At 37.3% G+C, this 19558-nt stretch overlaps 1 protein-coding gene across 1 annotated transcript in view; it reads left to right on the forward strand.

Moving 5' to 3' along the window:
- PPIP5K2 (diphosphoinositol pentakisphosphate kinase 2) overlaps positions 1-18523 on the forward strand; it is an 81149-nt gene extending 62626 nt beyond the window's left edge. The window contains exons 26-33 of the mRNA XM_066616928.1: positions 2267-2440; positions 3678-3747; positions 7230-7349; positions 8174-8236; positions 10023-10082; positions 12107-12253; positions 13433-13558; positions 15659-18523. Of these exons, the coding sequence (XP_066473025.1) occupies positions 2267-2440; positions 3678-3747; positions 7230-7349; positions 8174-8236; positions 10023-10082; positions 12107-12253; positions 13433-13558; positions 15659-15690 (792 nt within the window). The 3' untranslated portion in view covers positions 15691-18523. The remainder of the gene's footprint in view (positions 1-2266; positions 2441-3677; positions 3748-7229; positions 7350-8173; positions 8237-10022; positions 10083-12106; positions 12254-13432; positions 13559-15658) is intronic.
- Positions 18524-19558: the final 1035 nt, after the last annotated feature.

The raw sequence follows: 19558 nt of genomic DNA on the forward strand, positions 1-19558 counted from the left end.
CTTGCAGCCGTCCCCCGGACCTCCTTGGGTGGCGGCACTTGCAAAAAGGCCTTCTCTGATGACCTGAGAGGGCGAGCCGGATTGTACGGGAGTAGGAGGTCTCTAAGATATCCTGGCCCAGAGCAGTATAGGGCTTTAAAGGTCAAAACCAGCACCTTGAATTGGGCCCGGAAATGAATGGGCAGCCAATGTAGCCCCCGGAGAAGCGGACTGACAGAGTCAAACCGCCTGGCTCCGGTGACCGCACGGGCCGCCGCATTCTGTACTAATTGTAGTTTCCGAACTGTCTTCAGGGGCAGCCCCACATAGAGCGCGTTACAGTAATCTAACCTTGATGTCACCGTGGCATGGATCACTGTGGCCAGATCTGCACGATCCAAGTACAGTCGCAGCTGGCGCACCAGCCGAAGCTGAGCAAAGGCCCCCCTAGCCACAGCCGCCACCTGGGAATCCAGGAGCAGCTGCGAGTCCAGGACCCCCAAGCTGCGAACCTGCTCCTTCAGAGGGAGTGCAAGGCTCTGGTTGCCATTTTTATTAGCATTCCTCAGTGACAGAACCAAACCACAAAGAAAAATAGATCATATTTTGTATGTATTTTTTCTTCAAATTTTATTTTAAGTCTAGGAACCATGATAGGAATACTATAGTTTGCCTACTGATATCATAGAATGAATTGTATGCTATTATTTTAGTCTCTTTTGCGGTTAATAAGTATGAACAATAGGACATGAAAAACTCCTTAATGTGTTCCCAAGAACTTACCTATATCTAGTGGGGGATTTGCCTATATTTTCTTTGGAGCAAAGCCCCTGTATTGAATTAAAAATTGTTTTAAAAGTCCTTTCATGGTTTGCCATGTTCATGGAGCATGTTGATCAAGAAACACCTCGTTACGTATGCAAAACTAGTTGTATGGCTCTTGTCCTTGATATACTAAGCGTAGTAATTTGTGGTGTTTCAGATGGAAAAAACACAGGCATTATATGACATGGAAACAATTTTGCCTTATTTTGAAAAAGTTACTTTATTGACCATGTCGGTCTTTGTCCAAGAGAAGTTGAGATGTATATTTCTGTAGTGGTCCAGAAAAGATTTTTTTAAATTTTAGGAGCTTTTAAAGAGATGATGCTGGAATACTCTGATAGCTCTTATTTCCCCCCCCCCCAGCAAATTAGTCACACATAGCAATTTTCCTATATGCATGAATATAGAATTTGTAATTTTAACTTGTATCTGTGAATTCTATTTTTTCTATCACAATAAACATTTTATTTACTAATTGTATTAGTCAAACTTCAGCAAAGAAAGATTTGGAAAACAATGCTGAACTTTCACATTCTTGTTTCTTAAATATTCTTTGTCATCATTTCAAAGAACACTGTCAGGTACTTTTTTGCTGAATTTGAAGTTCTTTTCTACTTTCTTAAAATACCCTTTTAAAAAGGGAAATTAATTTTTATGTTCAGTATAGAATTATAAACTTAAGTCTGTTTGACATAAAAATGAACAAAATTCAGACAACTAAGTCTAAAAATCAGGGATATGTCTATATCATGAACATAAAAGCATCTGTAGTTTTACTTTGATTTGTTCCTGACCTTGTTCCTTGATATCTTCTTTATCCTGACACCAGATATCTGTCAGTGGTTTAAGATGGTGATTTCCAAATGTTGGATTGTGACTTGCATATAAATATAATATTGGTGTGCAAGCCAGCAACTACTATTTAGTGTATTAGTACAAAGATCTTGGGAGGGAAGTACAGTGCAGTAATAGAAGTGGCATGTAGATACTGACTAAATTCCACCAGTATTGGTTATTAGCAAGTATCGAGACATTCCATCTTAAAGTTAAGAAATCTGTATTATCATCAGAGATCAGTTATATACTGAAAGGATCATTTTAAAAACTGAGCACGCTGCATTAATAATGCAGCAAAAAGGTGTAACTTGCTATGCTTATAGGAAGACAACTAAACCAAACCTACATAATTATTTCCCCATGTCATTTTTTATACTTGTACTTAGTCCATTAATTTGTCAGTAGTACTATACTCAAGTGGCTTAGTGAAAACAAGAGATGAATAGTTGTAGTTTGCTTTTGTTGTGTGATTTGTTTTTAAGGGAAACGCTATTATTACTGTTTAATAGTAGTAGAGCTGTTTAGAAAAGGGTGCAGACAAAACTGTATTTTATTTTCTTCTCATTTGGCTATGAATCTAACGTTGCATGCTTTGCTGTTTTTTTGCCCCCTTTCTCACTTCCAGGAAGAGAGCCCCCTGAGTGTGTCTAGCCCAGAGTGTATTGGTACCTGGCTGCATTACACCAGTGGTGTGGGTACTGGGCGTCGAAGACGCAGATCAGGGGAACAAATCACTTCTTCCCCTGTCTCCCCTAAATCATTGGCTTTCACATCCAGTATTTTTGGCTCATGGCAACAGGTTTTTAAACTTTACTTCATTAAACATTGCTATGCATTCCAAGCAGGAACCAACTGTCTTTAAGGACACCTAATCCCTTGTTCTGGAATTTGTTCAAAATAAATTATTTCACCTGTCATTAAAATGTGACATTACTTCCAAGAATGCTTGGGGGGGAAAAAAGCAAGTGCATGGTGTGTGTGTGTGTGTTTTATTTTCCCACATGATCCTCTCTGAATGTAATAGATTTTTGAATTGATTTCTTTTCAGCACTGTAGAGATGTATATAGTTTAGTTCCTAATCAGACACCAACTTTGGCTTAGTTGTCCTTTAAGACTTTTTTCCTTAAAAAACAAAACCAGCTTTGCATAATTTGGTGGTAGGTACATTAAAATGATTCTCTAACAAATGAAACAAAATGCCATTTAAAATTTGTTTGGGAGTTCGCTATTGCTATTTCACAGTTGAATTAGCATATGTCATATTAACTCTGCAGGAAAAAGAAACGGTACTAATCATTATTTTTCTCCACACCTTTAACTGGAGAGCGTTCTCTCTCTCTTTCTCCCCCCCCCTTTTAATAAAACAGTATTTCATCCACTGTAATATACAGTATTCTGAAATATTTAAATACAGCATTGTGGCAATTAGTAAAACAGTGACAGTTAAACAGTACTGTATATTCAAATGATTAAATCAGTTAAAATATTCGTATTGTTTATAGTAAGCAATGGATGATGTTCTGTTAGCAATTATCTTTTCTTCATTTTAAAAGAATGTGTTTCCATTCTTCTTGGAACTATAAAGACCTTGACTGTAGAAGAAATGTTTTAGGTTGTGAACATCAGAAGTTTACCCTAATAGGGCCTGTGCATGGATCAGTGACTGTATGGTGACCTCATCAGCCTGTCTGTGTTTCCTTTTTTTCCCCTTCCTTCCAATACAGGCGCAGTTTAGGAGTGTTCATTTGGTAAACTAAATGACAGTTGTTTATGTTTTCATATCTGTCTTGATGTCTGTCTTGTTTTTGTTATGAATGCCTGCTTTGCTCCACCTCATTGCAAGGACCCCATGAGTGAAATGGACTTTCTTCAGCGATATTGCATGATCTTCCATATTATTTTGGGATTTTTACTAACACATCATACAGCTTTATTAATACTTACCTATGTTGAACAGGCTGCTGTTTCAAGCTAAATGGATTCTTCAAATCTACTTGTCTATTTTTGTCCTTATTTATCTGTTTCCCATGTCCAGGTCCCTACAGAAAGCAATAGTTTTTTCCGCCCACCAAGAACTCTTGTGGAGCAAAAGACAAGCAGTATAGGTATGTATATACTTTCTGAAATTTTGTTGTGTTAAAATGTCTACCCAGTGCTTGCTGTTATGCTGACAAGTATGTGCAACTTTAGAACATCTGTACTTTAGAACATCTGTTCAGATAGCAGATCACAGGAATTTTGGTCAATTTTATTTATTGGGTGATTTAAAATAAGATGTCAGTTGCCGCTGTTGCAAGAATTCTTTATGTGGACCAAAGTTATGTTCTTATTGTGCTTTATAAATACAGGTTATTTTAGCATACTTGATTTTTTGGATTTGAGGTTTTTCTTCCTTTGTGGTTTGGAAACACAATTTTCTGTTTTCCTTCTTTCTAAAAAAAGAAAAAAATCCCACCAGATTACAGTTCTTTGCACTACCCCAAATTCCATCAACTACAGCTTTCAGTATATGGACTTGGCAGTTTTAACTGCTTCATTACAACAAGCAGCACACATTTTAAATTAGGATTATTATTTTTTCAATTAGTGTTGTAAAATGGATACTATTATATATTATATTACATTGATTCGTGTATGCTACTAGTATTTTGTATCTTAAATACAAACAATCCTATTTTGGATAATAACTTTCAGAATACATTACACAAGACATATACACAACATTCTGTGCAGTCCTAGGAGAAAACTTGTCTAATACATTCTGTAGTTCTTTAGTACAGGTCCAGCCTTTTTATACACTGATTTGACTCAACACGAATGTCCCCTGCAAATGAGAAAGAATGTGCTGATCCCTGGAGAAGGGGAAAAATGCATCCCTTTAAAATCAGTTTTAAAAACTGAACAGTCCTTTAACAACAGCCTCCTTAATGAGAGAGAGGGCAGTAGGCTAACAATCCATCAATCCTTCTCTCTCCTTCGGACCCCTCCCTTCCCCCAGCACATGAAAGAAATGTGGTCATTTTGCATTGGTGAAGGGAGGGGCTGAGTGAAGTGCTGATGGATTGTCTTCTTAATGACTCTTAGAGTCAAAAGGTCAGCAAGGCTGTTTTTCAATCACTGGAGCAAAGAAACTTTGTTTTTTAAATTGATTTGCTATAGTGCGTTTTTTTAATCCATGTGAGTGCTTGGATAGGAACCCACGCAAATAATTAGTCTCAGCCTGTATACACCTGTATATACCTCTTTGATTTGTTCATATGTCAAATGTTTTTCTAGCAAAATGGATACATCAGTGCTCTTCATCACTGGATTTTAATTTTTCTAACATTCTTCAGTAATTGTACAAACTGTTCACTATGATACATCACATCATTGTTAAAGAAAACTGATCTATTTGTGTATGTAAGTGAAGATATATCTTTTGGTTTCAAAGCTTTTGCCACAGATAAGGCACTTGTTTATTATTGTGTTTATCACATGTGCCAGTGATGTTTTCCTCACTATTTGGTCTTTGATGGTAATAACAGATACTTTGGATCAGCTGGTTATTGTTAGAAAGAAAATTAAAAGCTTGGAAATCAGAGAGCAAAGAATAGGAGAAATCTGTCCTGCGCAAGTACCATAAGATGAAATTTATGTCAGTGAATTGTATCTAAAGTAGACTCTTCCTCATTTTTTTTTAAAGTTAGATTAGAAGTGAGATGCTTGCAGAATTGTTTATAAAGAAAAAATACTGAGGTTGACAGGGGAGTCCAAACCTTTTGGCAGGAGGGCCACATCATCTCTCTGACACTGTGTTGGGGGCTGGAAAAAAAAGTGTTAATTTACATTTCAAATTTGAATTTACATAAATGAATACATTAGAAATGGAATTTATATATATGAATGAAGGTCTTGCAATAGCTCATGGCCTTTAAAAGGCCTTGCACAAAGCAAGGCCGACCTTTCCTTTGCTGCCACTTCTGTATCACAGACTGACCTGAAACAACTGAACTGAAACAACAAGCAGTGGAGGGAGCCCTTGTCCCACAACTCACATGAGAGGTTGAACAGTTGGCCATCATGCTGAGAGCAGTTGTGTTGGGCCAGTATGGGCTCCTGCAAGTCTCCAGAGGGCCAGAGCTCATTGGAGACTGGGGGCTCCCTGCAGGCCGGATTGGGTATCCTTGAGGGCCGCAAGTGGCCCCAGGGCAGGTGTTTGGGCACCCCAGTTGTAGTCTGTTTTTCTAATTTCTCAAAAAAGATTAATAATTGAATAACGGAAGTAAACAGTGGCTTTTTAAAAAAATCATTTTTTTAAACTTTTAGACAAATTTTACCTTCAACTACTGTTGTTGGAACAGATTATTTTTTCAAAATGTGTGGAATTTACTGTACTTATACTGACTGAAATCTTTGTAACAAGTGTAAATGTTTTCATTTAGGTTAGTTTTCTAATGTATAAAATTCATAACTACATCAATTTATATATAACGTCATAAATGATGATTTGAAGATACTAGGGATATTCAATGGGAAATGTCTCATAGGACATGAGTAAAACTGCAAGAAATTTTAACCATGTTCACTGAATTTCAGTGCTGCTTGCATATGAAAAGCTCTTCATAAATTGTACTCTCTACCATTTTTGTAGTTTAGTGCTTATTTTTAACAGGTTCATGGTGGCACCCAACAGTACAGCAGTGCCAAAATGACTGCCTATGAGACTGGGGCAACCGCCCATGTCTCTAGGGTAAAGGAATGGTTGTTCCCTTTCACCGTGTCGAACTCTGCTGTTGGCAATGGGTCTCCACTATTTAGCAGACATGTGTTGGTCTTTCAGGCTCTGGAGGGGCCATAGGCACCCTGCCCCTCCCAGACCTGATCCTCCCCTCAGTCTGCCCTCCCTTCACCCACTTTGGCCCTCCCTCTGCCTTCCCTGTGCTTGCCCCCACCCCCAAAAGCCTCACTGCTGGCTGGTGAGAACACTGGTTGGAACTCCCATGGCACTTCTTCCCGGCGCCTGAGCCCAGCACCAAGTGGCACTGGCTTCTGTGCCAGTGTACCAGCAGCAGCGTTGTGTCTTACAGAACTCTCATGATGGCAGTTGCCAGAGCAGCGCTATGGCTGCCAGTGCAGCCCTGGCTTAGAATTGGGGCCTTAAGGGTCAGCGGCACAATCCTATGCATGTCTATTCAGAAGTACTTCCCATTTTGTTCCGTAAGACTTATTCTGAGGAAAATGTGCCTAGGATTGCAATTTAAATTTTTAATGCTATTTTCATTCTTCCTTTTTATTTTACATTGATAATTTCTTTCTTTAACCAAGGGATTTAGTTTCATTTTCAGTTGCCAGGCTTGGTAAAATATAGTCTTTTTTGTATACAATTAGTAAAGGAAATACTGATCCATAGAAGCAGAATAAATTATAGTAGTTATTACCATACAAGCTCCACTTCTACATTATGAGCATATTGTGAACCTGTTCAAGGCAATGCCAGAAGATACCTTTTGTGTGGTAAGAGCAATATGCTTGCATGCTGCATGCATCCCCAATGTGATTAGAAGAACACCTGGTTGCTCTATGTATTTTCTCTAACTCCCATCAGGGTCTCACTGTGCGGGCCTGTTTAGCACCTCTGTGCTTGGGGTTTCTTCAAGTGCACCTAACCTACAGGATTATGCTCGTTCTCATCGTAAAAAACTGACTTCTTCTGGCTGCATAGATGGTATGTGCACACTTTCGCACATGCACTTACATACACCCATTCATAGGCACACATTAAATGTCAAAAGGGAAAAAAAAACCTTAGAATAGTTAACTGAATACTGTAGAAACGTAGATTACTGTTTGCTAGTTTTAACTGTAAAGAATTTTATGTCTTTAATTTTTAGGCCTTTATAGACTTAAAAGCAGGTGTGTTTATTCCTTCTTCAGCAACATACTTCATCCTATAAATACAAGAAGTTCAGCCTATTTTTAAAATTCTGGTATTTTTGAAAGAATGCAATTTATAACTTAAATTTGTGTAATTTGGTTACGGTTTTCTAAAACTGGATGGAAACATTTGCAGAGGGGCCAAAGGAGATACTTTAATTGTAAAGTATTAAGAAGTAGATTTTTTTTTCATGGAATTTAAAAAAGGCTAGGGTTTTTGGCTTCAATGAATGGAGTATAAATATCAGGAACAAGTTCTACTGTTGCAAAGCAGTACTAATACAGTGTGTGTTAACATTTTTGAGGATTAAAAAAAATGCAACTTTTCCTCCTGATGTCACTTCCATTGTATTGAACTCTATGTATAACTTGTATGCCAGGATCACAAGATCATATGTGCCTCCCCCATATACTCCATTAAACATCTATTAATATCAACAATCAGAGTTTATCAACTTTTAAATCTGTTTGGGGTATGCACTTTTTCCAAACCCTACTGCATGCCACTTAATTCTAACTTCCTCTTCACTTTTTTTAAATCTTCTGTCCTATCTTGAAATGTCCCTCTTTTGGTAGCTGTTTTAAATTTCAGGTACCTGTTTTTCTCTTTCTCAGACACCACACGTGGTTCTGCTGTTAAAAGGTTTTCTATCTCATTTGCTCGACACCCAACCAATGGTATGTTTTGCTTTTATTTAAAAAAAATACTCCCTTGCTTCATCCCTTCCAAAACATGGGGTGTATAGTATTGTCCACCATCATCCTTCCTAATTCCAACCAATCCCATGGCCAGGTGTGTGTTTATTAGACATATCAATAGTTTAAATCCCTTTCCCCTTTTAATTTTAATTTTAACTTTAAAAATTGGCTCATAAAATATTGGGGGTGGGAGGAATATGAAAAATTAAATGAATTTCATGACTAAACTCTTCTTCATGAGTCAAGCAATAACTATGTCTAGTGTTTGTTTAAAAATCTTTCTGCTCTTAAACAGCTCCTAGTGTTGTTTTTTTTTTACACAACTGTTTTTACACAACTTAGCATTCTTTGCCTTCTGCTGTTTTAAATACCTTTATTCTGGACTTTTGGAATTCAACTTAAGAACTGCCTTGCTAATCAGACCAAAGATGCATCTTTTCCAACATTCTGTTTCCAATAGTGACCACCAAATGGCCTGGGAAATTCACAAGTAGGGAATGAAAGTTAGAACCCTTTCCCATTGTCTTTCCCTCACATCTGGGACTTGTATATATACTGCTTCTGAATATGGAGGTTTCACTTATCTAGCACAACACATTTGACAGCCATTGATGAACCTATCCTCTGTTAACTCATTACTTCATTTTAAATTGCTACTGGTGTTTGCTACCATCTTTCCTGAAGTGACACTAAAAAGTTAAGGGAAAACCTTTGTTAGTCCACTTTGTAACTGACAGAAGTCTACTTTAACTTCATTTAAATGCCCCTTCCTTTATGCCAGTAGCTTAAGTGCTTTACTTAATTGTCTACCACACTATACTTTCCTCTTGAGGAATGAGCACAAACTTTTCCAAATTACTGTACATCTTTTAATTGCTAAAATTAAATGTTAGAAAGTATTTCTTCCCCTCACATATTAAATATTTTTGCACCAGCATTGTCACTGAATTATTCCTTTCAGTGAGTCAACTTTTTTACAACACAAGTGAAACAATAATGAGATCCCCAATTTCATTTTCTGTTTTCAAAAAATTCCAATATCATTCACTAACAGAGTACAATGGTAAAGTAACCAGGTGTCTTATGAAACTACTGATCTTTGTTTATACCATCCAACACATTTGCATAGAAAAGAGAGTGAAATAAAACTGCAAATTTACTTCAGTCTTGAAGAACCTTTACTACTACTACTACTACTACTACTACTATAATTCATAAAAGTTAAAAGCATAAATAGTAGTTCTTTGTCAATGAGAAATTTGAATAATTGCTCAAATGAGAGAGAACCTCCATTTAGTAATGCAAAACAATTGAAAGTTGGGCTTTGAGAGCCAAGCATTGTTTATGTAATTAGGCAAATTCCTTTTATATCTTCAGTAACCAACTCAGCACATTAGATCTAAATTCTATGTGCATAGTATCCCTTAATCACAACTTCATTGTGATTACTCTGATCCATTTAATATATTCCTTCGAATCTTCACAGTTTAATGCATGCTTATATGTTATTACTTGAACCCTAAACATACCCCCTGAGGTTCTTGGGGATGACTGTACCTGCTTTGAAAACATAGGCTGGTGGTGTATTGTCTCTTCAGCTTTTCATTGGGATCTCCCCTTTTCTTTGACTTCTGTAACTTTAAGGTATTAATTTCAGTCTAACCCATTTCAGTCTTTCCCCTCCCTTCCATCTTGAGTTCAAGGAACATGGTGAAACAAGTGTCTTCTGACAGTACTTTACCTTATTTTCTGGGCCTCTGTGCAGAACATCCAGACCTCTTTAGGTGCTGGTCGGTTTCCTCTGAGGAATTTCTAGGCTCCAGTGGTATGTCTTTAAGCTTTCAAATGTAAGACGGCAGGGTGGCTTTCTAAGTAGCTGCGCTAACCCTTTCATTGTCTTGCATTTTGAAGGAAATGAATTTTGTGATAGTCAATTGTTCATGATAGCTGATCAAACATTGAAAATACTGTTTAATATGTAGGTGGCTTCTTTGAAAAGACTTAACACAAATGGATAGATTTTTACAATTCTCACTTTCAGTCCAGTGGAAATGGCCTTTTAGCAAATGTTACATTGTTCTAATACTTGACAACTCAGTAAGGAAACTGCTAAATAAGGAAACTGCTAGAAGGTGGGTGTGGGCATAAGTAATTAGTTTATTTTTGTTGCCTGAGTAGGCAGACTTGGAAGAAGTAAGCAGAAATATTATTTTAAACTTCCTCAGCTTAACTTTTTAAGAATCTTTTTTGGAGCATTTTTTTCAAGGGTATTGATGTCTGTGCTTTAAAACAGACAGGAGCATTTTAATTTTAAAAAAGAAAGTGTTTTGTCATAGTCCCACTAAATTTCTTGGAATCCCATAGATATTCATGAAGATATATTGTGGATTTTTCTCCAGTCAGGGAAAGCTGCAGTTTTTGTGGAATTTACTGTAATGCAAAGAAAGGGTTTGCGCTTGCCTGCATGTGTAGTGCTGTATTTTAGAAGATTTATAATGTGTATTAAATACAATTAATTTGACCCACATAGAGAAGCTTAGCTGCTGCAATTAAATAAGATACAGAATATGTTATCTGGCAGATATTATTTTGCACATGAAATTTTGTAGGATTCTTTCTGTATCTATTTAAAATGAGAAAAGTGATCCCAGATAATATTGGTATAAGAATCCTTTACAATAAATTATGGAACCTCTTTTTATTGCATTTTGAAATGTACCTTGAACTGAAAATATGAACACTTCATTAATTGTCCTTTCACTGAAATACAGATCTTGGAAGAAATTTCACAGTTTGATAAAATTACATTATTAAAGCTATATATGGACATAATTTTTTTGTAGCAACATCAACATGAGTTCACAGAAGTGTTTTTCTAAGCCTATATATGTACTTGATATGCTTTGCAATCAATGTTAATGCAAGGATGCATGGTTGGTTATGAAAGTATGTCTGTACTTATGTTGCCTAACAGAGTTCATATTTATTTGGGGTTTGATAGTAACTGTTTCAAAAGTAATGAAGCTCTTTGTAAATAATATAAAAGATACTTAGTATACTCTTCCATTCTGAAAATATATTAAAGGGGTTGGTCCTAGCTTTCCTCTGAGAAAACGACAATTTAAAATATTTCATAGTCTTGCTTCCATTTTGCTGGAAGAACCAAGTGGTGGCTTTTGTAATAACTTTTGGAAATACTGAACATTTATCTTAAATAATGTTCCAAGTCAAACTTGTGATGAAGCTTATAAATTGAACATATATCAAGAAAGGGATTGTCTTACGAAAGTAGAGTGGATCAGTAGAACTATGCAGATGTAGCTGGTGGTCGAATTGTGCCTTGAACTCATTTTAAATGTGCATGTTCTGTATCCTGTATATGTAACTTTGAGGTTAGTACACAGTATAATAAGATATTCTTGTAGTCCAGCTCCATATTGCTTTAGTATCTGAAGTGGTGATTAAAGTGTAATGTTATATTTGCATGTATTTATATTAATATTTTACTTAACTGGAGTGGGAACCAAAGAGCATATGCTCAGATTCTTCGGCCACTGTTTTTGATGAAGACCCATATGTACCATGTGCCTACTCCTGAAAACCCTCTCCAGGAAGTTTTTTCTTTTTTTAAAGCCACTTTGGATGTGCTTCTAATGCAGTGTGAGGAGTTGTAGTGAGGAATGGAAATCTGGAAAGGCCTACTGCACAAAAGAACTTGGAGATGCATGGAGTATATGGATCTCTTCAAATTCTGTGATCACTTGTATTGATCACTTCCTTACTTAGTATTAATAGCTCAGTTGCATTTTTTAATGTTGGAAATCTGTAGTATACTTTTTTCTTTTTCAGGCTTTGAATTGTATTCTATGGTGCCTTCCATCTGTCCTCTAGAAACTCTCCATAACTCCTTATCATTAAAGCAGGTGGATGACTTTCTTGCCTCCATTGCTGCTGCTTCATGTGAAAATCTTCCACAGATGTCTACAGCTTCTTTCCGTAATTACCTTTATGTTTACTATTTTTCAAACTGCATAATATTGATAGCTAAATATTTAAAATAAAATTTTAAAATACCAGTATTTCCTGGTTTAGGGCCGATATACAGGTCCTTCAATTTAATAAAAAAAATATTTTTCCATTACTTGGCATTTTAAGCACACCACCCACATTACAACTGCCTTCTCAGATATATTTGAAATGTTAAAAAAATGCAAATTTAAAATATTAGTCACACAATACACGGTGCCTGTCTTGGATGCTGTATGGAATCTTTTTTTAGTAGTCAATGTCATTGTATAATTATGCATTAATTATACATTATACATTGTATACATTATACATTATATAATTATGCATTAATCTAGAGATAGCATGTCTAGTGAGGCCTTTATTGTTTTCCCTTACCTGCCCCATCTCTGTGCTACATGCAGCTTTAAAAAAAATGCATACACCTCAGGACTATTTCAAATGCAGTTGGTAGTGGGGAGAAGGTGCTGCTGGGAGAGAAAGGAAAAAGGAAGCTGTATTTGGCACACAGCCCTTCTCATGCAGCTAAAGCAGCTTATTTAACCTTGGACACTATGACAACTGCAGCCAGATTAGTTTAGTTTTAAACATTGCCTTCCAGATTTCTTGACATTTTTGTGAGTCAAATGCTACTGTTTGCTGGACATGCGAACTACCTTCAGTCTTTTGACATAGCCTTCAGGTTCTGAACTGGTTTCTTGGAAGCAAAAATGGTACACTGGGTCCCCAAGTTACAGACTAATGTGTCAGTGCTTTTGCATAGGTGTAATCTATATGTTGTGATGCTTTTGCACAATAGCACTGGATCAGCAAGAGGTTCACCTTAATGTATATTCCAACTTCTGGACAAACCACCAGAATGGAACTAGTATGTTATCTTGGGGACGTAGTAAATATCTAAGCATCGTAAAGTGATGTTACGACTCCTAAGATTTGTACAGAAGAGTAATATTTGGGCAAAACACACAGCATTTTAATACTGCAGTGTGCATTCTTTACCAAAAAAAAGTGTAGCTATGTTCAGAAAGTGACAGGGTCCTGACTTAAGCATTTTATAATCTGTTGTTACTTCAGCATTGATAATATGTAGTTACTTGACAAAGAGTAAGACAAAACAACTTTGAAAAAACAGCCTTTTTTTCCTTTTAGCTTCCACATCAGTTTTGGATGCACCATCAAGAAAATGTTCTTTAAATACATATACCCCTGCTAAAATCCAGCCAACACTGCTTGAAGTCGGTTTGGATCGGAGATGTGTAGAAAAGTGCTTCACAAGTAAGTTTGAAAAACATCTGTATCATTATTAAGAAATATTTGTAATTTTTTTTATAATTACAGATAATTGTAATTTTGGTGTGTTGCCTGGGTCCCTTGGGGGAATGGTGATATGGAAGCTTTTTTAAAACAAATTTGATCTATTTTCAGAGTTTAAATTCAGTCATTTCTAAAAGTTCAAGACTACTATCAATCAGTTGACCCCTGCTGACTGGACAAAGAGGTGCTTTCTCAAGTGGTGTGCCTTTTGTATTTAGCAAAGGAGAGTAACTGTCCCTATTCAGTGCAGTATCTTTTCTAGTGGCTGTCTGCTGTTTCTTTTGCATCTTTTTAGTCCGTGAGCCCTTTTGGGACAGGGAAACATTTAGGCTGCAATCCTATCCACACTTTCCTGGGAATAAGCCCTATTGACTATAATGGGACTTGCTTCTGAATATAGATGTAAAATTTCTGGAAATTTTGAAGCTCAGAAAGAACCTGGTTTTTTTCTGGTTTTTGGGGAAAAAACAGAAATTTTTGGAAAAATTGAAAAAATGCTACATTAAAACTTTTTTTCCTTTCCAGATTGCAAGTCATTCTGTTACTTTAGGAGCATAAAATATGACTATGGACAATTTGATTTGGCATAAAATTATCACAACTAGCATATTAAAAAAATATAATCCCAACACTTTGTGTTGCTGCTGATGTTACAGATGGAGTAGAAAGAGGACTTCTTGAACGAGAACGTTAAGAAAAACTATGTGCATTTTCATCATTGTGGTCCTCTTCACTTAGATCCATAAAGGATTTTTTAATATCTACAGGACACTTGTTACATACAATAATGTGTTTTGTCATCCTGGTAGCATTTGGAAATGCATATTTCATCTGACTATATTTGTAAATCACATTTTTCTTCTCAGAAGAATTTGTAATGTGAAAATGCCTCCATATGCTAGATGTTGGTCTCACCATTTTCCTGAGGGGAGTAGGAAAAAAAAATAATTTAATGGTTAGTTTGCAAGAAGTTTGCAAGACACTATGGTTGTGGGTAGGGGAAGTAAAGAACCAGATTAGTAATAATTAAATCATTATTGATACAAAGGTTATAAAGATAAACTAATGTAGCTAAATGATTCAGAGCCCAATCCTGTGGTCAGCGGCACAGCTCCGTGCTTCCAGCCACAGTCACAAACATGCCATAAGGCACTTTTGCGGGGCTTACCACCGGGCTCCCACCAGTGCTAACCCAGCGTGGCCCAAGTTCTGCAGCTCAGTGGTCTCCTGGACCGCTGGGCTGCAGAATGGGAGGTGGGGGCGTGGGGGGCCGACGGGGTGGGGCGGGAGGCTAGCCCTGGGTTGTGGCCCAAGTTCCATGGCTTGGCGGTCTCCTGGACCACTGGGCTGCAGAATGGGAAGCAGGGGCATGGACGGGGGCGTGGTGGGAGGAAGATCCGCAGAGCTGAGCTCTGCAGGATCCAGGGCGCTCGGGTAAGGCTGCTCGCCCTACACGAGCGCCTTTACTCTACCAGTTTACTCGACCAAAAGTTCGGCGGTAAAGTGAGTAGCCCCATTGTGGGGCTGCTTACCTTACTCGGGGGAAGGGGACAAACGTCCCCTTCTCCCACAGAGCTGCAGGAGGCGCAGGATTCGGCAGCAGCCCTTTTCGGTGCCACCAAGCTTGGTCACTCCAGGCAGCTGATTGGACTGCCCAGGCCCAATCTTATCCATGGTATCCTGGTACCATATGCATTTTTTTAGAAATGATTTGGAAAATATTTGAACAACTTGTCTTAAAATATTTTATTCATCATGTTAAAATAAAACATTCCATAATCAATTTTTTCTTTTTTCAATTTTTCCAATCTTTTGGAAAAAAACAAAGTCTTCAGGAAAAACCTTTTTTCCCCTAATTTTTCCAGTTTTTTTCCGGGCCTTCACATCTCTACTTCTGAGTAGACAGGCAGAGGATTGGGCTCTCAGTTATTTGATTGTCTCTGTGCCTGTGGAAAGCAAAGATTGTGAGTTGGGCTTTAAAATGCTTACCTTTGACTAGATAGTATCCATTATCATTTTCTTCCACTATAAGAAACATTCTTCTGTTTTACTTATCTGCAGGTACCAATGCTGCTCCGTCTCCTGATGTTTGACAGCTTAATAAAAAGACAAGAGGGGAGAATACAATACTTATGAACTATTAGCATTTAATCTCTCTCAGAAGAAACTAAGAATATCATATAGAACTGGAAGCCCCTGCCATTACAATCTTTTGCAGTACATTGCTTTGTAGAAAAGTTAGCTTTCAAAAGCTAATTGTTTGTGTTCGTAACAATGTGTTTATCTGTATATAAAACAATTACTGTAGTGCATATATTGTATATATAGGTTAAAGGTGATCGTTTCTAAAATACAGAAAGCAAAGAAGTTTACACCCATAGTTTTAACAAACTGTTCATTTTTAATCAATAGAATGCACAAAATGTTGCCATCTACGTTGTCCTAAGTGTCCGCACAAAGCAAAACCAAAAGAGCCTAATGTACTAGCTTGTATTGTAGGAGCAGCTTAGGAAGAGACCCACATGGGTACATGGGGGGGGAGCACAGCTTTGTATTTGGCCTGCCACAGGTCCAGTGCAAGGAAGAAAACATTTTCATCATGAAGCTGCATTAACATTGTTCAAGTTAACAGCCTGAAAAAACACTGCTTGCCTGAAAAAACACTGAAAAAAGAGAGCTCTGGGTGTGTTCCCCTTACCCTGGAATAGCAAGTGCATTTTAGATTGGAATGCTGGATGGCAAATAAGCCTACTATAGAGATCTTTGAAAGTAATGGGTCAGGTTTCTTTTGAGCCACTTAAATACTCATCTAATTATTCAGATGTCAATTAGAATGGAGTATCATAGAAAGTTAGGCTCAGTTTAAATTTACAGAAACCCTACATTGAATACTGACTACAAGTTATGACAAGCATAGTAAAACAGTATAATTGGTTCGAGGACCCCCAGCGGGTATCAAAATCTACAATGCTGGAGTCCCAAATAAAGACCAAGTAGAGGCAGGGTTGCAGCGCCACAATACCTTATTTTGAGGTTGTGCCAGTCCCTCTGGAGGTTGCACCATGCCCTGCACTGCATTGTGTTCCTAGCTCCTCAGAATGCCTCCAGGAAGTTCTGGGGGCATTCAGAGGCACGGGGAGGCTGGTGAAGTGGGCTGCAGGCCTCCCTGTGCTCAGAACACCTCCCATGTGCATTCTGAGGCATGAGGAGGCATCCATGGTGGTTCAAATCCACAGATAAAAGGACCCACTGTAATTTAAAATAGTCAGAACAACTTTTAATTTTGCAACCTGATAAGACTCAGAACAACTAAGGGTTGATGAAGTGGATACAAAATCTAGTACCAGAGCCAATAACTTCATGGGAAACATCTTCATTCCAATTCTGAATGGCTTGGCATATGGCCACTTCATCACATTTAAGAGACTTGCTCTCAGTGATGGTCTTGTCTCCCTTGGCAACTTGTGATAGGGAACAAGACTTTCCTCTCGACCCCAGTGCATAGTCATGCTGCATCAGATGGAGCCAAGTGCAGAATCTGAATCATTGCCAGAGCCTTAAGGATTCTTTTTTCCTGCCTTCACCAGCTTAGGAATGGCTCCTGCAAACCACCTCCTCCCCACTACTTTGGGGCAGTTGTACGGGTCATTTTATAGTAACACTGGTAGTGCTGATGTAGTTAAGTTTGTCTGACCAGTTCATGTATTTATGAGTATGAGCTAATTATTAACATCTTGGCCTAATTATTAACATCTTAACACCTGGTGAAACTTGGCACCTGAAAACATCTCTTCTTGAAATACATTTCCAAAGAGAACATTATTTTGTTGTTTTATATTTTCTGTTTGAATGTATGCATAGTCGTAAGTTATGAATGGTATATCCTTGAATTTTTGTGCTCTTTTTATGTTTACATTAGACCATTGACAATCAAATATAATTTGATTGTTAATATCTGTGCTTTAATGTATGAATTCCTGTCCTAAAGCAAAGATATTTACTGTTTACAGTCTTCCTAAAGTTCTTGTATTTTGTTGAAAAGTTTGCTTCACACATTTCTGAGGATACTGCTTAAAGAGTAGTCCACATGTAGATTATTGGAGTTTATCAAGAAAAGCAGAAACAGCTGGTCTGTTAATATTACATGCTAGTAACTATATGTCTATAGATGATACTACTTACATTTTCAAATTTAAAGACATTGCAGCATTACCAAATAAATATAATTGCTGTTTTAAATTCACTAAACAAATTCACTTGGACACCCATATACTGTTTCTGTCATTGTTTTTTACATTTCTACTATTTGCTTGCAGTGGTTAAAGACAGTTTAACATTTTCTTTGCACTGTCAAAATCTTTAGTAATTCAGGGTGTGTGTGCGCTTTATTGTTCAGGTATGTCAGTAAACATGTAGATATCAGGTGTCCTATGGTCACTCTTGGCCTGAAGAGTTACTGAATTCCTATTACCCTCAATATACTTCTAAAAATTACAATAAGTAATAATGAATTATTCTCATTAACAGCAATACTGCCTGTTAAATTGCAGGATGCCTAGCTTCAAATAAAATTAAGAATATAGACTTTTATTCTTATTCAGCAATTCTCCTTGAAGGTGTAATTGCTTATTAAACTTGCGATAACATTGCTGTGCATATTTCAGTAGTTTATAAGAGAATTCCTTAAGTACTTCAAAGATACCAAATGTATAATGGGTTTGCAACTTCTCATTGAAAACATTTCATTTTATATATGTAAATTTGTAATATGGACAATGTTTATCTTGCTCAACTCTGAATGTATATGTCATGTTTACCATTTTTCTATGAGAAAATGATACAATTTAAGTATGCATATCATTCCAGTCAGCCAAAGCTTCGGCATAAAATTTTGATGTGCTCTTAAATAAATCAGAATCAACAAAATACTTTGTGCCTGTTATGCTTGTTCTTTAAAAACAGACACTTCTTAAAAATTCTATTTTCCTTTTTTATAGAATGCTACAGAAATCAAGTAATAAAACATCTCTAAATTTATGAGGAATTTGTATAGGTGCGTATAATTTCTGTACAGCAGTATCTCTTAAACTGTGGGTCAGGACCCACTAGGTGGGTCATAAGCCAATTTCAGGAGGGTCCCCATTCATTTCAATATTTTATTTTTAATATATTAGACTTGATGCTGCCATGGTATGTGACTTCATTTGGGGAAATCTTACAGATCTGTACTTTTAACAGGCTACTATGTATATGGTTTTAACAATGATAGTCAATGGGACTTATTCCTGGGTGTGGGTAGGATTATAGCCTAGGATTGTGAAAAATTGACCTGCTTGATGATGTCACTTCTGGTCAGACATCGCTTCCGGTAGATCCTGACAGATTCTCATTCTAAAAAGTGAGTTCTGGGGTTAAAACTGTGAGAACCACTGCTGTACAGGAAAAGACTGGCCCATAACATTAAGATGTTTCATGGAGATTGAGGTTCTTATGAGAAGTTTGCAGTCAGCAAGATTATATGAAGCTTGCACCGAAAGTTGCAGTAATTATGACTTTCTGACTAAGGGGCCGATCCAGAGCAGTATACGCTGGCTTGCCACCGGTGCACACGGTTGCAAATGTGCCATAAGGCACATTTGCAGGGATTATCGCTGGCCCAGCACTGGAGTTGACCCAGAGCTGGTTGGAAGCCGGTGATTCATCGCCAGGCACTCCATGCAAAGCGCCTGGTGGCAGAGAGCACGAGGGGAGGTGGGTAGGAGGCATTCTGGGACAGATGGGGAGGAAAGCATGGCAGGAGGAGGTGGGACTGGCAGAGCTTAGCTCCGCTGGACGCAGAGTCCTATGTCAGGCCTCGCAGCCCTATTATTATTATTATTATTATTATTATTATTATTATTATTATTATTATTAACAGTATTTATATACTGCTTTTCAACAAAAAGACTTTTGCATGTGGCT

The sequence above is a fragment of the Tiliqua scincoides genome, chromosome 2 (assembly GCF_035046505.1).
Source record: "Tiliqua scincoides isolate rTilSci1 chromosome 2, rTilSci1.hap2, whole genome shotgun sequence".
In the NCBI taxonomy this organism is placed as follows: Eukaryota; Metazoa; Chordata; class Lepidosauria; order Squamata; family Scincidae; genus Tiliqua; species Tiliqua scincoides.